The 17,107-nt window shown below is 33.1% G+C and overlaps 1 protein-coding gene across 3 annotated transcripts in view; it reads left to right on the top strand.

Moving 5' to 3' along the window:
- The window catches only part of DNAJB14 (DnaJ heat shock protein family (Hsp40) member B14), a 42,058-nt gene that overhangs the window by 2,483 nt on the left and 22,468 nt on the right, over positions 1–17,107 (top strand). For 2 of the 3 annotated variants that reach the window (XM_032460510.1, XM_032460504.1), the window contains exons 2-3: positions 9,131–9,302; positions 15,888–16,033. In XM_032460510.1, the coding sequence (XP_032316401.1) occupies positions 9,131–9,302; positions 15,888–16,033 (318 nt within the window). The remainder of the gene's footprint in view (positions 1–9,130; positions 9,303–15,887; positions 16,034–17,107) is intronic. The other variant, XM_032460517.1, reaches the window with a different exon arrangement.

The following is a 17,107-nucleotide window of genomic DNA, read 5'->3' as shown; positions in this document are numbered from 1 at the left end:
GCTTGTTATTTTCTGTTTGGTTTTTTTTTTTTTTGGATGTTACTTTTTGATAACCATCCTGATACGTGTGAGGTGATATTCTCATTGTGATTTTGATTTGCATTTCTCTAATGATTAGTAATGTTGAGCATCTTTTTATTTGCTTTTTGGCCATTTTTATATCATTTTTTGAGAAATGTCTATTCAAGTCTTTGCCTATTTTGTAATTAGGTTATTTGGTTGTTGTTGAGTTGTTGTTCTTTATATAATCTAGATATTAACCCCTTATCAGATATATGATTTGCAGATTTCTTTTCTCCCATTTTGTAGGTTGTCTTTCATACTATTGATTATTTCCTTTGGTGCACAGTTTTAAAGTTTGATATAGTCCCACTTGTGAATTTTTGTGTTTATTGCCTGTGCTTTTCATGTTACATCCAAGAAATCACTGCCCAGAGTTAAAACTTTAAAAATTTCCCTACTGTATGAATACATGATTTCATTTAGTCATTATCTAGTACTAGAAGGACAGATTTAATGTTAAGCAGGTAACCACTTGAGACAGAATACCTTGGGTTTTGAAACCTAGGCCAAAACTAGCTTGTAACCTTAATCTTAGGCAAGTTAGATAACCTTTCTAGCTTTTAGCTTTTTTGTCTGCAAAATAGAACAAAAATGTACTGATTTCATAGGCCTGTTATAAAGATTGAATGAGTTAATACATGGAGGCATTTAACAGCAAGCACTCAATTACTTTGGTATTATTTCCATTTAACAAATGTGAGGCTTCGAAAATTTTTAAACTTGTAGCCTGTCATTCTATCATACAAGCAACTTCAGTCTACTAAAGACGCTGTAAGATATCAAAGCACAACACAATTGTTGCCCTTAAAGACATGAATATAGGGCAAATAAAGAAAATAATAGTGAAAGTTAATAGTATAATGTTTGTAAGGCAATATGTGATTACCAAATAAAGTCATTGGGTACAGTTGTGGTGTAGCCTGAAAACATTCAGATGCAGACTTCGCCTCCAACAGCTTTATAACCAAGGATGAGTTACTTAGCATTGCCAAGCCTTTTTTAGTTATATGTAAAATGAAGCTTTGATTGTAGGGTTGATGTGAACATTAGCTGAGATAAGTCTTGTGCAGATACTTAGCAAAGTGTGTCTTACATAGAATGTTCTCCGAAGATGTTTACTGAAATAATTTAAGAATTCAGGGGAGGGAAAGGTCTAGAACATTTGTATAAGCTCCTGATAAAATATTTATTGTAGAAGGGAATTGAAGCTATTGATTAAAATGAAATTTAAAATTTTTATCCCTGAATTTCAACTATTCTAAACTACTCTCAAATCCTTGTAACTCAGAGCTTTGACTAAATGTTCCTCTGGATGTGTTTTCACATTAAGGTAGGCAAAATAAAACATTGCATTTGATTTCTCTTATTCTTATACAGTGAATGGGAAAACATGAGACTAAATTGTAGCTAAATTTCAGAATTTTTGTCCTCTTTACATTTTATTCTTGCCAGATGAGAAGTCTGATTGATAGACCACTTAAAAAATTGGCAAGAGTTTTCATTGAGGAAAAACTGTATCTTCAGATGAATCTAGGACATTGTTGCTTTCTAAGTATTTAGTTGAGAATATTACTGTATAGTTTATTTATTGCAGTGGACTTCTAAGTGAATTCAGTTTTACAGCTTGTAGATATTTTACACTATGAGTTTAATTTACGTTTGAAAGGATTGGTATACATATGACTAATACATACGAAATGTAAATATTTTGGAAAAATATGTTAGCAGGAGAAAGTAAATTACATTTCAGTGTCTTAAACTGTATATTTATTGGATTATTAATATGTTTTAGATTTTCAGAGAGAGATACAGTCTCACTTTTAATGCTTTACATTGCTTTTTTAATACTTTAGTGTTTCATACTAATTGGGGCAATTTGAAGTACAGATTTTTTTTTTTTCAGAGAAAGGCATTTTTGTTTTCAAGAATTTCATAGTAATTTGAACCAATTGACAGCCTACAGCTTCAAAAAAGGCCATCTTGTGTCTCCTTTAATGGATAACTCATGTATAATTTGCAGCATCTATCTGCTCAATAGCAATTAAAATAGTCCTCTTTTTATTTTTTTTCCCTCATGTGAGAGAGATGTGTGTAGATTTTGCTTCCTTTTTTCTTGCTACATTATTTTAAAATTTAAATCTAATAAAAAATTCAAAGTTCTGTCCCCTTTTGTCTCACTTAAAATGGTAAAATAAAGCTTTTAAAATTGTTATTACACATTCTGGAGTATTATCCAGCCTATTCCTTTTAAGACAATAAGATTTTCTTTTTATTTCTGGCTTAATTGAAATTTAGTGATGAGTGCAAATTATACATTCCAAGCAGTTATTTTGATAGCACCAAGTTAAGTGTTATTTTTATAAAATGATTTCCAAAATTCAGCTAATAACTAATCTATTTCAGACGTTATAATTGAAGAAAGAATACTGAATTTGGTTTTGAACCTTAAGTGTGCCCCTGCATCCATAACTGTCTATCTGAGCCTCAATTTCCTCATCTATAAAATGGGGATATTCAACAAACATTTACTGAATCTGTACTTCTTTGTGATAGGAACTATTTTAGAGCTAGGGAATCAATGAACAGTAAGACAAAGTTCTTGTCCTCTTGGATCTTACATTCCAGAGGAATGAAATATAAAGTATCTGCTGGACACAAAAATGACTCAGTTCCTGTCATTCCGCTTTCCTCAGTCTTCTTGCCTATTGTTTACATAATTATTATAAGGATATTTTATCGCATGCTGTAAGAATGTCATGTATTACTAGCACAGCAAAAGTATTTGGATTGTGCCTTGGAGTTAACAATGTAATATTTGTCTCTTTGCTGTCATTTTTTTAATGTTAGCTATTTGAGCATAAAATAATTGCTTTAAGTTAGGATTAATCGCCATTTGGATTCAGCTACTCATTCCATTCTTAGTTACCGTGCAGTTCTCTCTGCCTTGCATTCATTCCTTGTATTATCTATGTGTATGGCTGTCCCTCTCCTAGATTAAAAATTCCTCTACTGTCAGGAATCATTTTAATGTTAATCATCTTTTCTACTCCCGTGGGGCCTAATAGTGTTTTGCATATACTTGTGGTGTCATAAGCCTGGATTTTCTGGAATTATGCTTGTTTATATAATTTTGTTCCCTTATCAATGAAGACAATTTGTTAAATAATTAAATGAAAAGTTATAGCTTTAAGGCTTTTCATGGTAATATATCCACAAATGAAGCTTTTCCATAATCAGACATGTGTGCAAAAACGTATATATAAGGGTTGTCACTGTAGCAAAAATTTAAAAAGGGTCCATCAGTGGAAATGATTAAATAAATTGCATTGCATTCATATACTGTGCACTTATTAAAGACAATGACGTGCCTCAGTAATTTTCCATCCACTGACCGACCTCACCCTGCTCATTGGCTACAAAGTCTCAGCTGTCTTTGCTGAATTTGCAGTTGAGCCTACTCTCTCCCCTCTTGCAATAGTCCTGAATAAGTTCTTAAAAAAAAAAAAATCATGTGGATCTAGTTTATTGCTATGAGATGATATATACAGTGAATTATCAGTTTATAAAGATAGGTTACCAACATATGTAGATTATTCTAGTTTTGTTTCAGAATATTTAAAAAGCTAGATAGCTAGACAACTGGAGTAACCAGAGTTAAGTGTACCAAAATGGTTGAGTGATTTTTTTTTTTCTTGTGTGGGATTTATAAGTTATCTTTACTTTGTTGTATCTTTTTAAGTGAGCTGAACAACATCACTTTTATAATCACAAATAAAAGCAATTTCCAGTTGTGAGGAGGAAGGAAAAAAATTCATTTGTTTTTCAAATCATGTGTTCTTATTTTAGGTTCATTAAATGATGGACATTATACAAAACAGGTGTGCAGCAGAAACTTATGAAATAAAAACAGATCTTGGTTCTTCACCTTTGGTTATCCACAGAAACATTTTTAACATATTTCTTCACTGGTCTTTAACATGGAGTATACGTAAATCCAGATTAGCTTAAAATTAAAACCCCAAGCACAGCAGTATGTCTGGAAAATGAATGGATAAAATAAGGTTTGATAGTTTTAAAACCAAAAGTAATCTGGTTTATAAGTACTGTATCTGCCCAACTAATGTTTGTAATACTGCACATTATTGTCAATGAGATCTCATATGATAGCCAAGACATTTAATAAATCAGAAAAAGCCAGTGTGTTCTAAATTCTGGCAGTACTTGAACTGAATCACATTACCTTCTCAGGCATTGGTTCCAATGATTGTTAATACAGAAAACCTTGCTGATTCCATTATTAAGATGACAACTGGATATTGAGTCCCAGGGGTAATGGGACTTGTCCAAATTTTCACTCTTTGGAGTCACAGACTGTTTGGTATGAGTGAATGTGTACACATAGCCATTGTTAAGCAGAGCCTTTATGCATGAAATTGTAGAAGGATTTTCACTATCATAATTGTTGAAAATCTAAAACAACTCTATGTATGATCTTGCTTTAGCATCTAGCTATTAGCATGGAAGATGTCTAGAAAAACACTGAGAGATTGTGCTGAGAATGAAAGGGGATACAGAATATTATTTTTTAGATTTTTGGCCAGTGGGAACCCCCTTTAGGTTCACCCCTGAGTCCTATAGGCACATTCTCCATGGTCTTTAATAGTTACCTTGCTCTTCGGTATGACAGAAAGTTTCAGGTTCTTCTTGTACATCCCCTGTGCTAGACCTGGAGTCAGCCATGTTTCCAATAAGCCCTGGTTTATTTTAATGGAAAATGGTGTTTCAGTATCACCATCTGGTACTAGGGATTCTGTGACTAAGATTGTTCATTGTCTTTGGGCCTTTTCAGTGTACAGACTACAGGATTTTTTTTTTTTTTTAAGCTAAAAACTATCTTACAAGCTTATACTGGAAGTCTAGTTCAAGGTAAGCACTTTGGGGTGTTTAAACTTTTCTAGCTTATATTTCTTTTTCCTTCCACAATAGTAATCTTGGTTTTCAAGGCCATGGCAAATGATAGAATGTCTTGATTATTTATTTGCTTTATGCCACATCTTATGCATAATAGTTTCAGTGTAATATTACCAATACTACCCACTAATAAAATTACTGAAAACAGTTAAATTTTCTTTGCATATGCTCTCTCCATTTCCCTCCCTATTTTAGCTTTTTCAAAATTTTGAAATACTTTCAAATTTACAGAGAAGTCACAAAAATAGTATAAATGTCCCATGTACATATCATTCAGGCTTCCTATTTGATAAAATTTTACTGCATTTGCTTTATTATGCCCTACCTCTCTCTCCCTGCTATGTCCCCTCTCCCCAACATACACACACAATTTGTTCTTAACTGTTTTTTTCCTGAACCAAGTGAGATATAGACATCATGTTCTGTTACCCCTAAATAATTCAACGTATGTTTTTAAAGACAAAAACACCCTTGAATAACCACAGCATAAGCATCAAATTTATGAAATTAATGCATGTACCTCAGTCAAGTTCTGCCAGTTCCCCCAATTATGTTTTTGATAGCAAAAAGGATGCATGTGGCATTATATTTGGCATGTTTTGTTCTCTAGGTATCATCTTTTTTCTTTCTTGATCTTGGCACTTTTGATGAGTCCAGACCAGCTATTTTATAGAATTTCCCTTAATTTGGGTTTGGCTGACATTTCCTCATATGAATTTTTGGCAAGCATACTGTAGATGTGATGTTGTGTTCTTAGTGTAATATCAGGAGACACATTATGTTGATTTGGTCCTTACTGGTGTGGTTAAGTTTGTTCAGTTGGTGAATTTGGTGATTAACAGGTTTCTCCACTCTAAACTTACTTTTTTTCCCTTTTGTAGTTAATAAATATTTTTTGGGAAAATACTTCGAAACTGTTAATGTCCTTTTCCACAACAAACTTCTAACAACTCCTTTTAGCATTTGTTGGTGATTCTTTTCAGAATAAATTTCTGATGGTTGCCGAATGTTGGTTTTTGTGGGTCAGTATTCTTAGGTGTGTGACTTGCCCTTTCATTATATAGTTTCTGATTTTATATCAGAAAAGTTTTCTCCAATTGTTGTTATATTGGTTTTATTTCCCTTATTTATCTTCTTTAAGACTCATATGTATGTTGGATCTTCTTTAACTATCTTCAGTATTTGCCTTTTTCTTTCTGATTTATCTTCTTCATGTTTTAATTAAAATTTTTTCCCTTTTTATATTCTCTTTCATTTATACAGTGTTATCTGTTGTGTTTATTAAGTCTTTGTTTCTTCTAGTTTAGTCTTCTTTTTTGAATTGGTTTTCCCTTTTATTTTTTTCCCGTAGTTTTATCACCTGAGCTCTATATAGATAATTTTGGGGGTTGTTTTAATTCTAATTTATGTTGTTCTTTTGTATGGTGTGTAATTTTTAAGTCTTTTCAGTTTGTCTTGAAATAGTAGGTTATAGTGTTTTCCTGTTCTGTCGACAGGTCTTTGTAGTGTGCTTTCATTGTGTTCTGATGTTTATTCCTAGTCTCTTTTTTCTTATATAACTTTGTATCAGATATCACTTCTATCATTTTCTTTTACTTATTATTATGTGAAGTTAGCCTTTCTAAATACATGGAGATCTTCTCCAGTTTCTGTGTAATGTTTGAAAATATGTCACCTTGCTATATATAAGATTTCCTCACTCTTTTCTCCTTCCCTACTTTATCTGGAGTTTCTCTTTTCATTTTTTTTCTATTGCCATATCCTCTTCAGACTGGATCCTGTTCCCAGCAGTTTCTCCTAGGTTTGGCTTTGTTCTGCAAGAGAGCTTTGACTGATTAGTTTTGAGAATTGTAGTGACTAGGGTAGTCTATGCCCCTAATAGTTTATTGTGGACCATTTCACTCACATGCTATTGTAGTGACCAAAACCCTCACCTTTCTCAGTTTTGCCTGCTGAGCTTCGCAGAGTCCCTGCTGGCTATTTTGGAGTTCTTTTGTTCTGTGGGCTGGTAAAATGCCCTGTTACTGTTCTCTGCTTCTTCCCACACAGATGATAATACCTACATAGATCTTGTAACTATTGATGGTTTGTCCCTACCTTCTTGTATTTGGAGACTTTGTACATGAGGTTTTTATTTTGCTATCTAATTGCTCTGATTTTCTGAGACAATTTGAAGAGATTTAAAATTCAAGCTGCTGTCTTCCTAGAATTTCCACACAATTTTTCATGTTAAAAAGTGGTGAACCACTACACCCTAGACTATGCTAGCTTCTGCTCTCAACATTAACGTGATTGCATTCAATGTGAGCTACACTATAGTTAAAAATTTTATGTTATGCTTATCTTTTTAATAACTAATAGATTGCTGTCTAATTAAGAGCCTTTCTGTATTATCTACAACTAGATTGTTATAAAAACCAAATTTCTTATGTCTTAGGTGACCTCTTGAATGCATTAACTAGGAAATGGTAGAGAGTTATAAAGAATAAATATCTGTATGTTTGCAAGTTGGCCAATGACACTGCTGGATCTTTTAAAATACATAGGTATGACAGCTTTATTGAGATAAAATTCACATACCGTACAATTCATTCATTTAAAATGTACCATTCAGTGGGTTCACATTGTTGTGCAACCATTACAACAATTAATTTTAGAACATTACAGAAAGAAACTCACTAGGAATCACTCCTCATTTTCCCCCAATTCCATTCTTCCCTCCCCACTAGCCTTTGGCAACATCTGATCATTCTGTCTCTGTAGATTTACTTATTCTATACATTTTGTATAAATGGAATCATAATATGTGGTCTTTTTGTGACGGACTTTTTTTACTTAGCATGTTTTCAGAGTTCATCTATGTTGTAATGTATATCAGTACTTCATTTTTTTAAATTGTCAAATAACATTCCACTGTATGGACATATTTATTCATCAGTTGATGGGCATTTCGATTTTTTCCACTTTTGTTCTATTATGAACAATATTGTTACGAACATTTGTGAACCATTTTTCATATACATGTATGTTTTTGTTTCTCTTGGGTTTATACCCAGGGATAGGATTGTTGGGTCAAATGGTAACTGTATGTTTAATCTTTTAAAGAACTACCAGATGATATTTCAAAGTAGGCACACTATTTTACACTACCACCAGCAATGTATGAGAGTTCCAGTTTTTCCACATCCTATTCAACACTTGTAATTGTTCATCTTGCTGATTATAGTATCCTAGTGGGTGTAAAGTGATATCTCATTGTAGTTTTGGTTTTCATTTGCCTGATGGCTATTGTTGTTAGGCAACTTTTCATGTACTTATTGGTCACTTGTGTATCTATTTTGGAGAATATCTGTTTAGATCCTTTGCCCAATTTTTTAAAGTTGAGTTTTTGGTCCTTTTATTACTGAATTGTAAGATTTCTTTATATAGTATGGATATATGTCTCTTTCAGATATATACATGATTTTGTAAATATTTTTTCCCATTCTGGGGATTGTCTTTTTACTGCATTGATTTTCTTTGAAGGGTGAAGGTTTTTAATTTTGATGAGGTCAACTTCTTTTTTTTTTTCTTTTGCCACTTTTTTTATCATATCTAAGAATTTTTGCCTAAATTAAGGTCATAAATATTTACTCCCGTATTTACTTCTAAGAGTTTTATAGTGTTAGTTCTTACATTTAGGTATGTGATCTATCTTGAGCTAATTTTTGTGTATGATGTGAAGAAGAGGTCTGAATTCATTGTTTGCATATGGATATCCAGTTGTCCCAGCACCATTTGTTGACCCACTATCTTTTTCTATGGCATTCTGCATTTCACCGTAATATGACAAACAAAAGTATGTCATAAGTAATTGGATGATAGTAATGTTGAGTTATTGACATTAAATGTCTTAATATTCTACTTGCAAGTGGTGATTAGTGGTCTGTAAATAGTTAAGTACATAAGGGAATGCTTACTATTTAAATAGACTCTATGGTGCATCTTTTTGGAATACACAGTTCTTAATTTGTCAGTTTTATAACTTTCTTCTCAAGATCATGTTTATGTACCTTGATGTAAACAGGCAGAGTATGCTTTCTGTATCTTTTTACAGCACTATTGGAAATAATTATGAAAAATGGAAGCACTGCTGGGAACAGCCCTCATTGCCGAAAATCGTCAGGTAGTGGTGATCAAAGCAAGCCTAACTGCACAAAGGACCCCTCATCTGGGAGTGGTGAAAGTGGAAAAGGCTACACCAAAGACCAAGTAGAAGGAGTTCTCAGGTAGGAATAAACGTGACTTGTGTGTCAATTATAGTTGATACTACTGTAATTTTAATGTCCTAACACCTAAAAAAAGTGTTTGAATTATAATTCAATAGAACAGACATCAAGGAATTGAACTCCAGGTGTCTTATGCTATATATCCTTTATAAAATCAGTCTGTAAAGTATCAACTCTCTGGGAGATTCCATCTTTTAAAGTAACTATGAGTCACAAAGCTACTTACAGAAAAAAATTTTTGAGGAAAATTATTTCAATTTTTGACACTGTACTATTAAATAACAATATTAAAAGAGGATGAAGAATTGTTTTATATATGTATGAAGGCAGGAGAATTTCATATGAGGAGAACTGAGGGCAGTTGCAACAGCATTTTCAATTTCCTGCTTATATTAAGGAAGGATAGTGGTTTTTTTCATATTTATGTTCTTTTTTTTAAGACTAACCTTTATATATATGCAAATACTATAATGTCTTCTCCTTTTAATATTTTTCTTAACTCTGGTTATTTTGTCTTAGTGTTTTAGTTTTACTTCATGATACGCTTCTACTGAAAGCAGAAGAATTAGGTAGAATTGGAAAATTATGAACTGGATTTTGCTTTATTAGTTTTATAATTAAGAAGATTTTCTGGAAAGAAAATGTACCTTTGAGTATGAAACATTAGAGGAAATACTGTTTTTGTTTCCTGCTTAAGGAAGCTGTATTGATGTTGTACTGAAATTACTTAGGGAAACCAAAATGTAAGGATGAAGGACTCTGAACAGAGAGTAATCAGATAATTCAACATGGAGAGTAAATTATAGTACAATGGCCTAGCTTAAATGAAGAGTAGGTAAAGCTAGTTAGATTGTTTTTTTCTTTTGCCCTTTCCTGTTTCTCTTTTAATCTTTCTTTTTTCACCCTTTTTTCTTCATTTTTACTGTTTAGTTTATTCTTTCTTTTTTACTCACCAGAATTTAGAATTGAAGTCATTTTTAAATCAAATATCAGTGTATTCATATTTTGCTTTTCTTCCTATATATTTAGGTGCTAAAACTTGATTGTAACATTTTGTCTGTGTGTGACCACAATAAGAAACAAAGACTCCCCTTCATTGTAAAGTCATGGTAAACGGTATTTGGTTAGCGTGAATGGTAGAGAAGTGCTTTGAGAATATAAATAATGTTGCTGACTACTTTTATAATTGTAGTATTGTGTCAGAGGTGACTGAATAAGTGAGAGACTGGCTTTTGAATTTCTTTAAGAAAAAGATTTAATTAAATAAACAGTGTGCTGAAATGTATTCCAGGAAACTACATCCCTCTGAAAACAAATTGTATATTCTTGTGGAAATTACTCTTTATTAGGAGAGCATGTTCTCAATGAAAAGACCTAAAAAAGTTAAATGCGTTATATGTGATTTTTATTTAGAATCTTTTTGTGATTTTTTTCATAAGCACTACAGAATCACCTGTATATTTGAAAATATCACCCCCTCCCAAAAAAAAGTAGTTGAAACTGTGGAGAATAGGAATCTCCTAAATCTGGTGTTATTTTTTTTTTAAATCTTTTTTCTCCGTTTCTTCTACCCTAGGCTTGAAAGGAAAAGAGGAGTACTCAAAGTATGGTAGAAATAAGGGAAGAAGAGCAGTGCTTTGCTTTGCCCTCTCTTTGTTTTAGTATTTGGGCAGGGGGACATTTTGAGAATGGAAGAATGAAAGGTCGTGGTGGGTGCAGATCCACTTTGTATATGGCCAAAATTGGACAGATGGAAATACAATGTTGAGGGAGTTCCTGTCGGTTGGGTCCATGTTCTCTGTGAAATTGCAGATGAGGTTATCCTCTGAGAGTCAGAAGAAATGAGATGAAATTGAAAGCTTGAGAAGAATGGTGAAAGTATGAGACGGAAAAGGCAGAGGAAATGGGAGGATTGCTGGTTAGCACTGAGGACCTAAGTAGGTTTGAGACTGAATTCTTACTGAGTGCAAGTATGAGCTTAGTAGTTTACCTGTATTAGATGTTGTTTCTCTGGTCAATAGTTTCAGCATACCTTTTTTATTAAATAAATGCAGTTTTTTTCCCTTGGGGGATTAATATGATCAGAGCATTCTTTAATAGAATCCCAAAGTTACTCAAAAGACTTCAGTTGGTACCTTATATAAGAATCGCTTAGCTGAATCATGTAACACTTTTTCATTGTATTAGCCTTCAGAATAAGTGTTGCTTTAGTGAGGGAGCAGATCACCAGCAGACACTTACGTGCTGTATGTTTTGTTTGTTTGTTTGTTTTACCTGTACACAGGGGATTTTTCTGAAGAAAGCCATGTTATCTTGTTGGTTAGCACTATTATGCAAACAAGTTGCTCAGTGACAGTTTGGCTCAATGGGAGAAGCCATGCAATAATACTGCATCCATTGCATAAGTAAGACTGAAGCTTACAGTAAGACTGAAGAAAAAGTGTGTAACTTTGTTTGTAAAACTCATTCTGTGAAACTAAGCACTGTTTGTTGTCTTTGAGTTGAGATATATTGAAAAAATACAGAGCAAAAGGTGTCATGGATCTAATTTGAAGAGGTTTTTAATATCTTACTGAAAAAAAGCCCAACTTACATTTTAAAAATTTGTAAGATCAGTGTGAAATCATTAACTGGGACATCATTATATTTATCAGTTAGGAACACTTCTCTATAACTGGTAACTTATTTGAATTATGAGGATTTCATTAGGATATGATTTTAACTATAGTTCTTTAAATGAAAAGAAAGCAAATCATTTTGCTAAACTTATGAAATAATAATCCTTTGTCTCAGGAATAAATAATTATTTCCCTAAACACCAAATTGAATTTGGAATTAACTTAAAAGTCATCTATAACACATGAAAAAAAAAGAATTGAAAGGGGCCCCCCCTGCCCCCCCCCCCCCCCCCGCTATGCACGCACTTAAAGGAAGACATAAAAGTTGAACTAGACATACTTCTCCTTTGTTGAATTCCCAGGCAAATCTTTCTTGCCTTTTTGTACAACCTTTCCTTCCAGGGCAGGTAGTGAGTTATCTCTTTTTAATTTATTATCCTTTTTCTTTTCTTTTCTTTCCTTTTCTTTTCTTTTCCCTTCCTTTTTTCTTTTTTTTTTTTAATATAATTTTTTGGTGAGGATGGAGAAGAAGGTTTGAATCTTTCAGTAAAGAGTGAACTAAAAAAATGTGACAAATGCATTTAGCTGATGAAGAGAAGTATGATGAGTATACGGATTAAAATTAATATGTGAATGGTAATTTCTCATTCAGATGTGAAAAATTAGGTAAATGAGTATATTTGTAACATTACGTGAAATATGCGGTCTACAGCTTGTCCATTGGTGATGTCGACTTTTTGCCTCTCTCCTGACTTCTCAAAGGATTTCTCCTCTAATATATGATGAAAAATTCAGTGCAGTGAAGATACAGTAGAGCTAGATACAGCTAAGAATTAGTGAAATAACTGTTTTTCCTACCTTTTTTCTCTTTGTAACAATTCTTAGCTTTATGATTCATCTTTAGAAGATTGTGAATTCCAACCTAATTTCCCTACACTATCCGGCAGCCCTCTCCTGGGCTACCTTTTTCTGTTGCCTAGGCTTTTGTGCTCAGGAAATATCAACGAAACAATTTTAGAGGATTAATCTGGTACATAAGTAAACATTGTATGCATTCAAACCAAATAGTATAATGATTTTAGGATTATTTAGTATTTTGTGTATTACTGACTTTTGGTTTTTGCACTCAGGTAGTATCTGTTAGACAGTATTCTTAGCTCTATTCCTTGTCCCACAGTTTTATGCTCTATTCCAAATTGATTTTTGGTGGCAGTTACATTTTTCTTACAGCACTTATTACCTTTTGTCCAAAAATGACTTGAATCTTCACCATTTTTGCCCTCAAACTGAGCCAGTCATCCATCCATTCATCCGTCCATCCATTCAATACATACGGTGAGCAGGACTCAATGCCTGCTTTCAAGTGGCCTGATAGTCCGCAAGAGTAGTCAGACAAGTAAGCGGCTGCAGCGCATTGTGGTGATTTCTGGGACAGGGCTACTTTCAGATAGCTTTGGGAGAATATAAGAGGGTCACTGAACTTAATCTTGAGGAATCTGAGTTTTTGAGAAAGGAAGACCTAAGCTGAGGTCTGAAGAAATTGTATAAACTAAGCAAGAAGAGAGTCAGAGAAAGCATGTTCTGCGTACCAAAACCAACAGTCTGTTTAAATACTGATTAGAAAAGCAAACAGAAGGAAGCGGACAGTTGCTCTGGAATCTGGGTGGGTTCCTTTTCTTTATTCTGATTTGGAGACAGCAGCATTTTCAAGTCAGACAAACTGAGGTTTGAACCTTCACTTGTGAAGCATCTCCTAATAGCCCTATTTAAAATAGGAGGCCTCTCTTTCCATTCGCTGTTTCCCTTTGCCACTTCATTTTTCTCCAAATATTTATCACTGTATGATATGCTTTGTATTTTACTTGTATATTTGTTCATTGCTTGTCTCTCTCCCAATTGTAAATGTAGTGTGAACAGGGATTTTTTTTGACCGTTTTATTCACCACTTTAGTATCAGAAACAGCATCTGGCAAAAAGATGTTCAGTAAATTTTTGTTGAAGAAATAAATCTTGGTTCCTATGGCTTTTGGCAATTTACATAATCACTCGAAGCCTTGATTTCCTCTTTGGTTACATGGGGATAATATCTACATAAAGGAGTAAATGAGATAGTTTGTGTGAAATAGTCAGCATAATAAGTGTCTACAACTCTTCATATGAAATTTTTGTGGCCCAGATGTAGTTTGGAACTCAGAATTCTTCATATTTCAGAAGAGGAATAAGGAGCATATATTATGTGTGACATAATGTCTTAGCAGAGTCTGGTAAGCAGCCCGTAACAAGTAGTCACATATCTGCAGCAGAAGGTACACATACTCACACTTGAATGTGGTAAATGAAGATTCTGTAGCAGCTTCACATATGTTCAGGTCAAATTTTGCCTCTGAAGATTTTCAAACAGGTTTTTTAAGTGAAATTAGTTATAGAATAACTTTCATTTTTCAGAACTTTATGGATAGTGAAACATGGATATAGGATTGTGGACATGTGCCGGACACACAGTAGGTGTTCTGTAAATGTCCCTCTTCCCTTTTTTCCTGTCTTATAGTTTCTTAACATTTCAGGAGAATGAGGCTACAAAGGCAGTGATCATTCCCTCTTTCATTCACTAGTAGATCTCAGGTGCCTTGGGACATAGTTGGTGCCCAGTAAATAGTATTGACTAATTAAACGTTGTGTTGTGTTTATGAAATAAAATTGACTTGTGTTAGTATTTATTAAGTATCTAAAGTAGAAAAATCTGATTTTAATTATTATTGCTATGAAGAAGACTGCATAACAGATTTTTGTTGATGTGACTATAAAAAAAATTCTTTAATCTTAACAATGTGTTCTCTTGTTTTTCCTGTACATATAACAAATGATGAATGCTTTCATTATGAAAGAGAGCTAAGGTTCATTTATTCCATAAATATTTACTGAGAATCTATTAAGTACAAGGCACTGTGATGGCTAATAGGCTTAGTAGTAAAAAAAGCTGAATCTTGTCTCTTTTCTTTGAAAACTTCAAGTCAGCCTTTGCAGTTCTTTAACTGTCAGTGAACAATTGTGCCTCAGATCCTTTTTCCTCTTACTACCTCTATCATCAAGCCACTCAAATGGAACACATCTAAAGTCATAAAGAACTAGACAAAAAAAAAAATATTTAAAATGCACCTGGATTTTAGTGAAGGAAAATTATTAGGTCATGGGAAAATGTTTGTATCCAAAAGAATTAACGTTCTCTGCACCATTCGAAGTATTTCTTTTCCTTACATACTTCAAAGACTCAGGGCTTAAATGTTACATCTTTAGGGTTATAAACTATATGAGTAATCTTTAAGAGTATGTTCATCATAATGAAAATCTGTAACAAATAATTTTGAGTCCCATGATGTATTTTGTTATGAGATTTTATCTTTCAGAGAATGACACAAATTAATTCTTTTTAGCATTGCCTAACTGGATTAACTTGCCTTGACATTTAAGCCATAGGGTACTGTAATTGTTTTACATGTACTAACCTGTTGCTTTGATATTTGGCTAGGCTTACGTTATGCAACAACAAAACTCTTGGAATGCAACGCATATTAATCCTTAGCTGCAACATACTTGTGAGGAGTTTGGGAGTTTTTTAATGTGCTTAAGAGTCCTATAAAATTACTGTTATTCTCTCATTTTAGTTACAGTGTGTTCTCTGTCCTTTACCCACAATTGTTATGAGCTTTGCTTTGCCTCTCTGTAGTTGTGATAAATTGCACCAAGGACATTCTCATGGCTAATTCTTGGACTGAGAGAGGGTGGAAGAATGGTCTGTGGTTGAAAAAGAGAATGAGGCAATAACCCTTAACAGATAAACTATTATTTGATATTGAGAAAACAATCCACAGACGGTTCTTTATGTTATTCTAATAAATGAAAATTGCAGATATTACTCGAAGTTCTTCCTTGAAACGTACATTATAATGTAACACTCTCTTGTTTACAGCATAAACAAATGTAAAAATTACTATGAAGTACTTGGAGTTACCAAAGATGCTGGTGATGAAGATTTGAAAAAAGCTTATAGAAAGCTTGCTTTGAAGTTTCATCCAGACAAAAACCATGCACCTGGAGCAACAGATGCTTTTAAAAGTAAAGTAAACCTTTTAAAGCAATTTTCTAAGCTCTTTTTAGAATCTACTTTACAATGTTTAAGAATAGTAAAATCTGCCTATAGACTGGTACATTTAGAAGCCAGCATAAGCAAGGGTCCTCAAAATTCTTTAAAGCTTCACTGTTAACTTGTTATACCAAGAGCCAAACAAATGCTGTTTGGGTTCACAAAAGCAGCATGTCAGTTTTGGCAAAGTTCTAAATAGATTGTCTAGATACCCAAGCATCATGCTTTCTAGTTTACCTCAGCCAAGCATTCTTTCTAGTTTACCATACATACGTAGTGTGATGACTATGCATGAGCTTTTAATGTATTACCAGCTGGTTCTAAAAGAACTAAAAGCAAAATATACTTTCTGTGAGTTTTTAAGATATTAGAGATTGTCTAGAATTGGAAAATCACTTGGAATCACTATCTGTCCAGTGTTTTTATTTTTATTAACTGTAGCCAATTTTTGCACTTTTTAAATGTAGTTCTAACTAATGTGATTTTTTTTCCTAAGAAATGTTTCTTTCCTCTTGGCTGCTTTTCATGTTTCTTTGTTTTCTTTCTTATTGTTTCAGCTTTTTTGAAAATTTACTAAATAGGTGTCAGAGAACTGATTTTATAATTTCATGTTACACATAATTTATTCATAATAGTTAACTTCTGATTCATAGGAAAATGCTTAAATTTGTGATTGTTCTTGTGAATTTGGCATTCATAGAGCCACTGTATGATATTTACAGTGAAATGCTGAGGTTTTGTAATAACAGGAAAGAGATACTCATTTTTTAAATTTTCCTAAGAGACAGATGACTCAATTAGTCTTTCATAAATATACTGTTAAAATTGTTTCCAAAACAGTTTTATTTCTTAAAGGAAGTTACCAGGCAAAATACATTTGGGGATTATTAATATATTCCAATAAAAACAGCTGTCAAAGTGATGCTGATGAAAGTAAAATGTAACTGTGACGGTGAGAGCCTTCTCTGTTTGCTTCCTTAAATTAAAAGTATTTTGCATGTTGAAAGTACAGGAAAAGCTTCTTTGCTCAAAAACACTAACTTTAG

Source organism: Camelus ferus, chromosome 2 (genome assembly GCF_009834535.1).
Source record: "Camelus ferus isolate YT-003-E chromosome 2, BCGSAC_Cfer_1.0, whole genome shotgun sequence".
NCBI classification, from domain to species: Eukaryota; Metazoa; Chordata; class Mammalia; order Artiodactyla; family Camelidae; genus Camelus; species Camelus ferus.
This window is presented reverse-complemented; position numbering and strand designations above follow the sequence as displayed.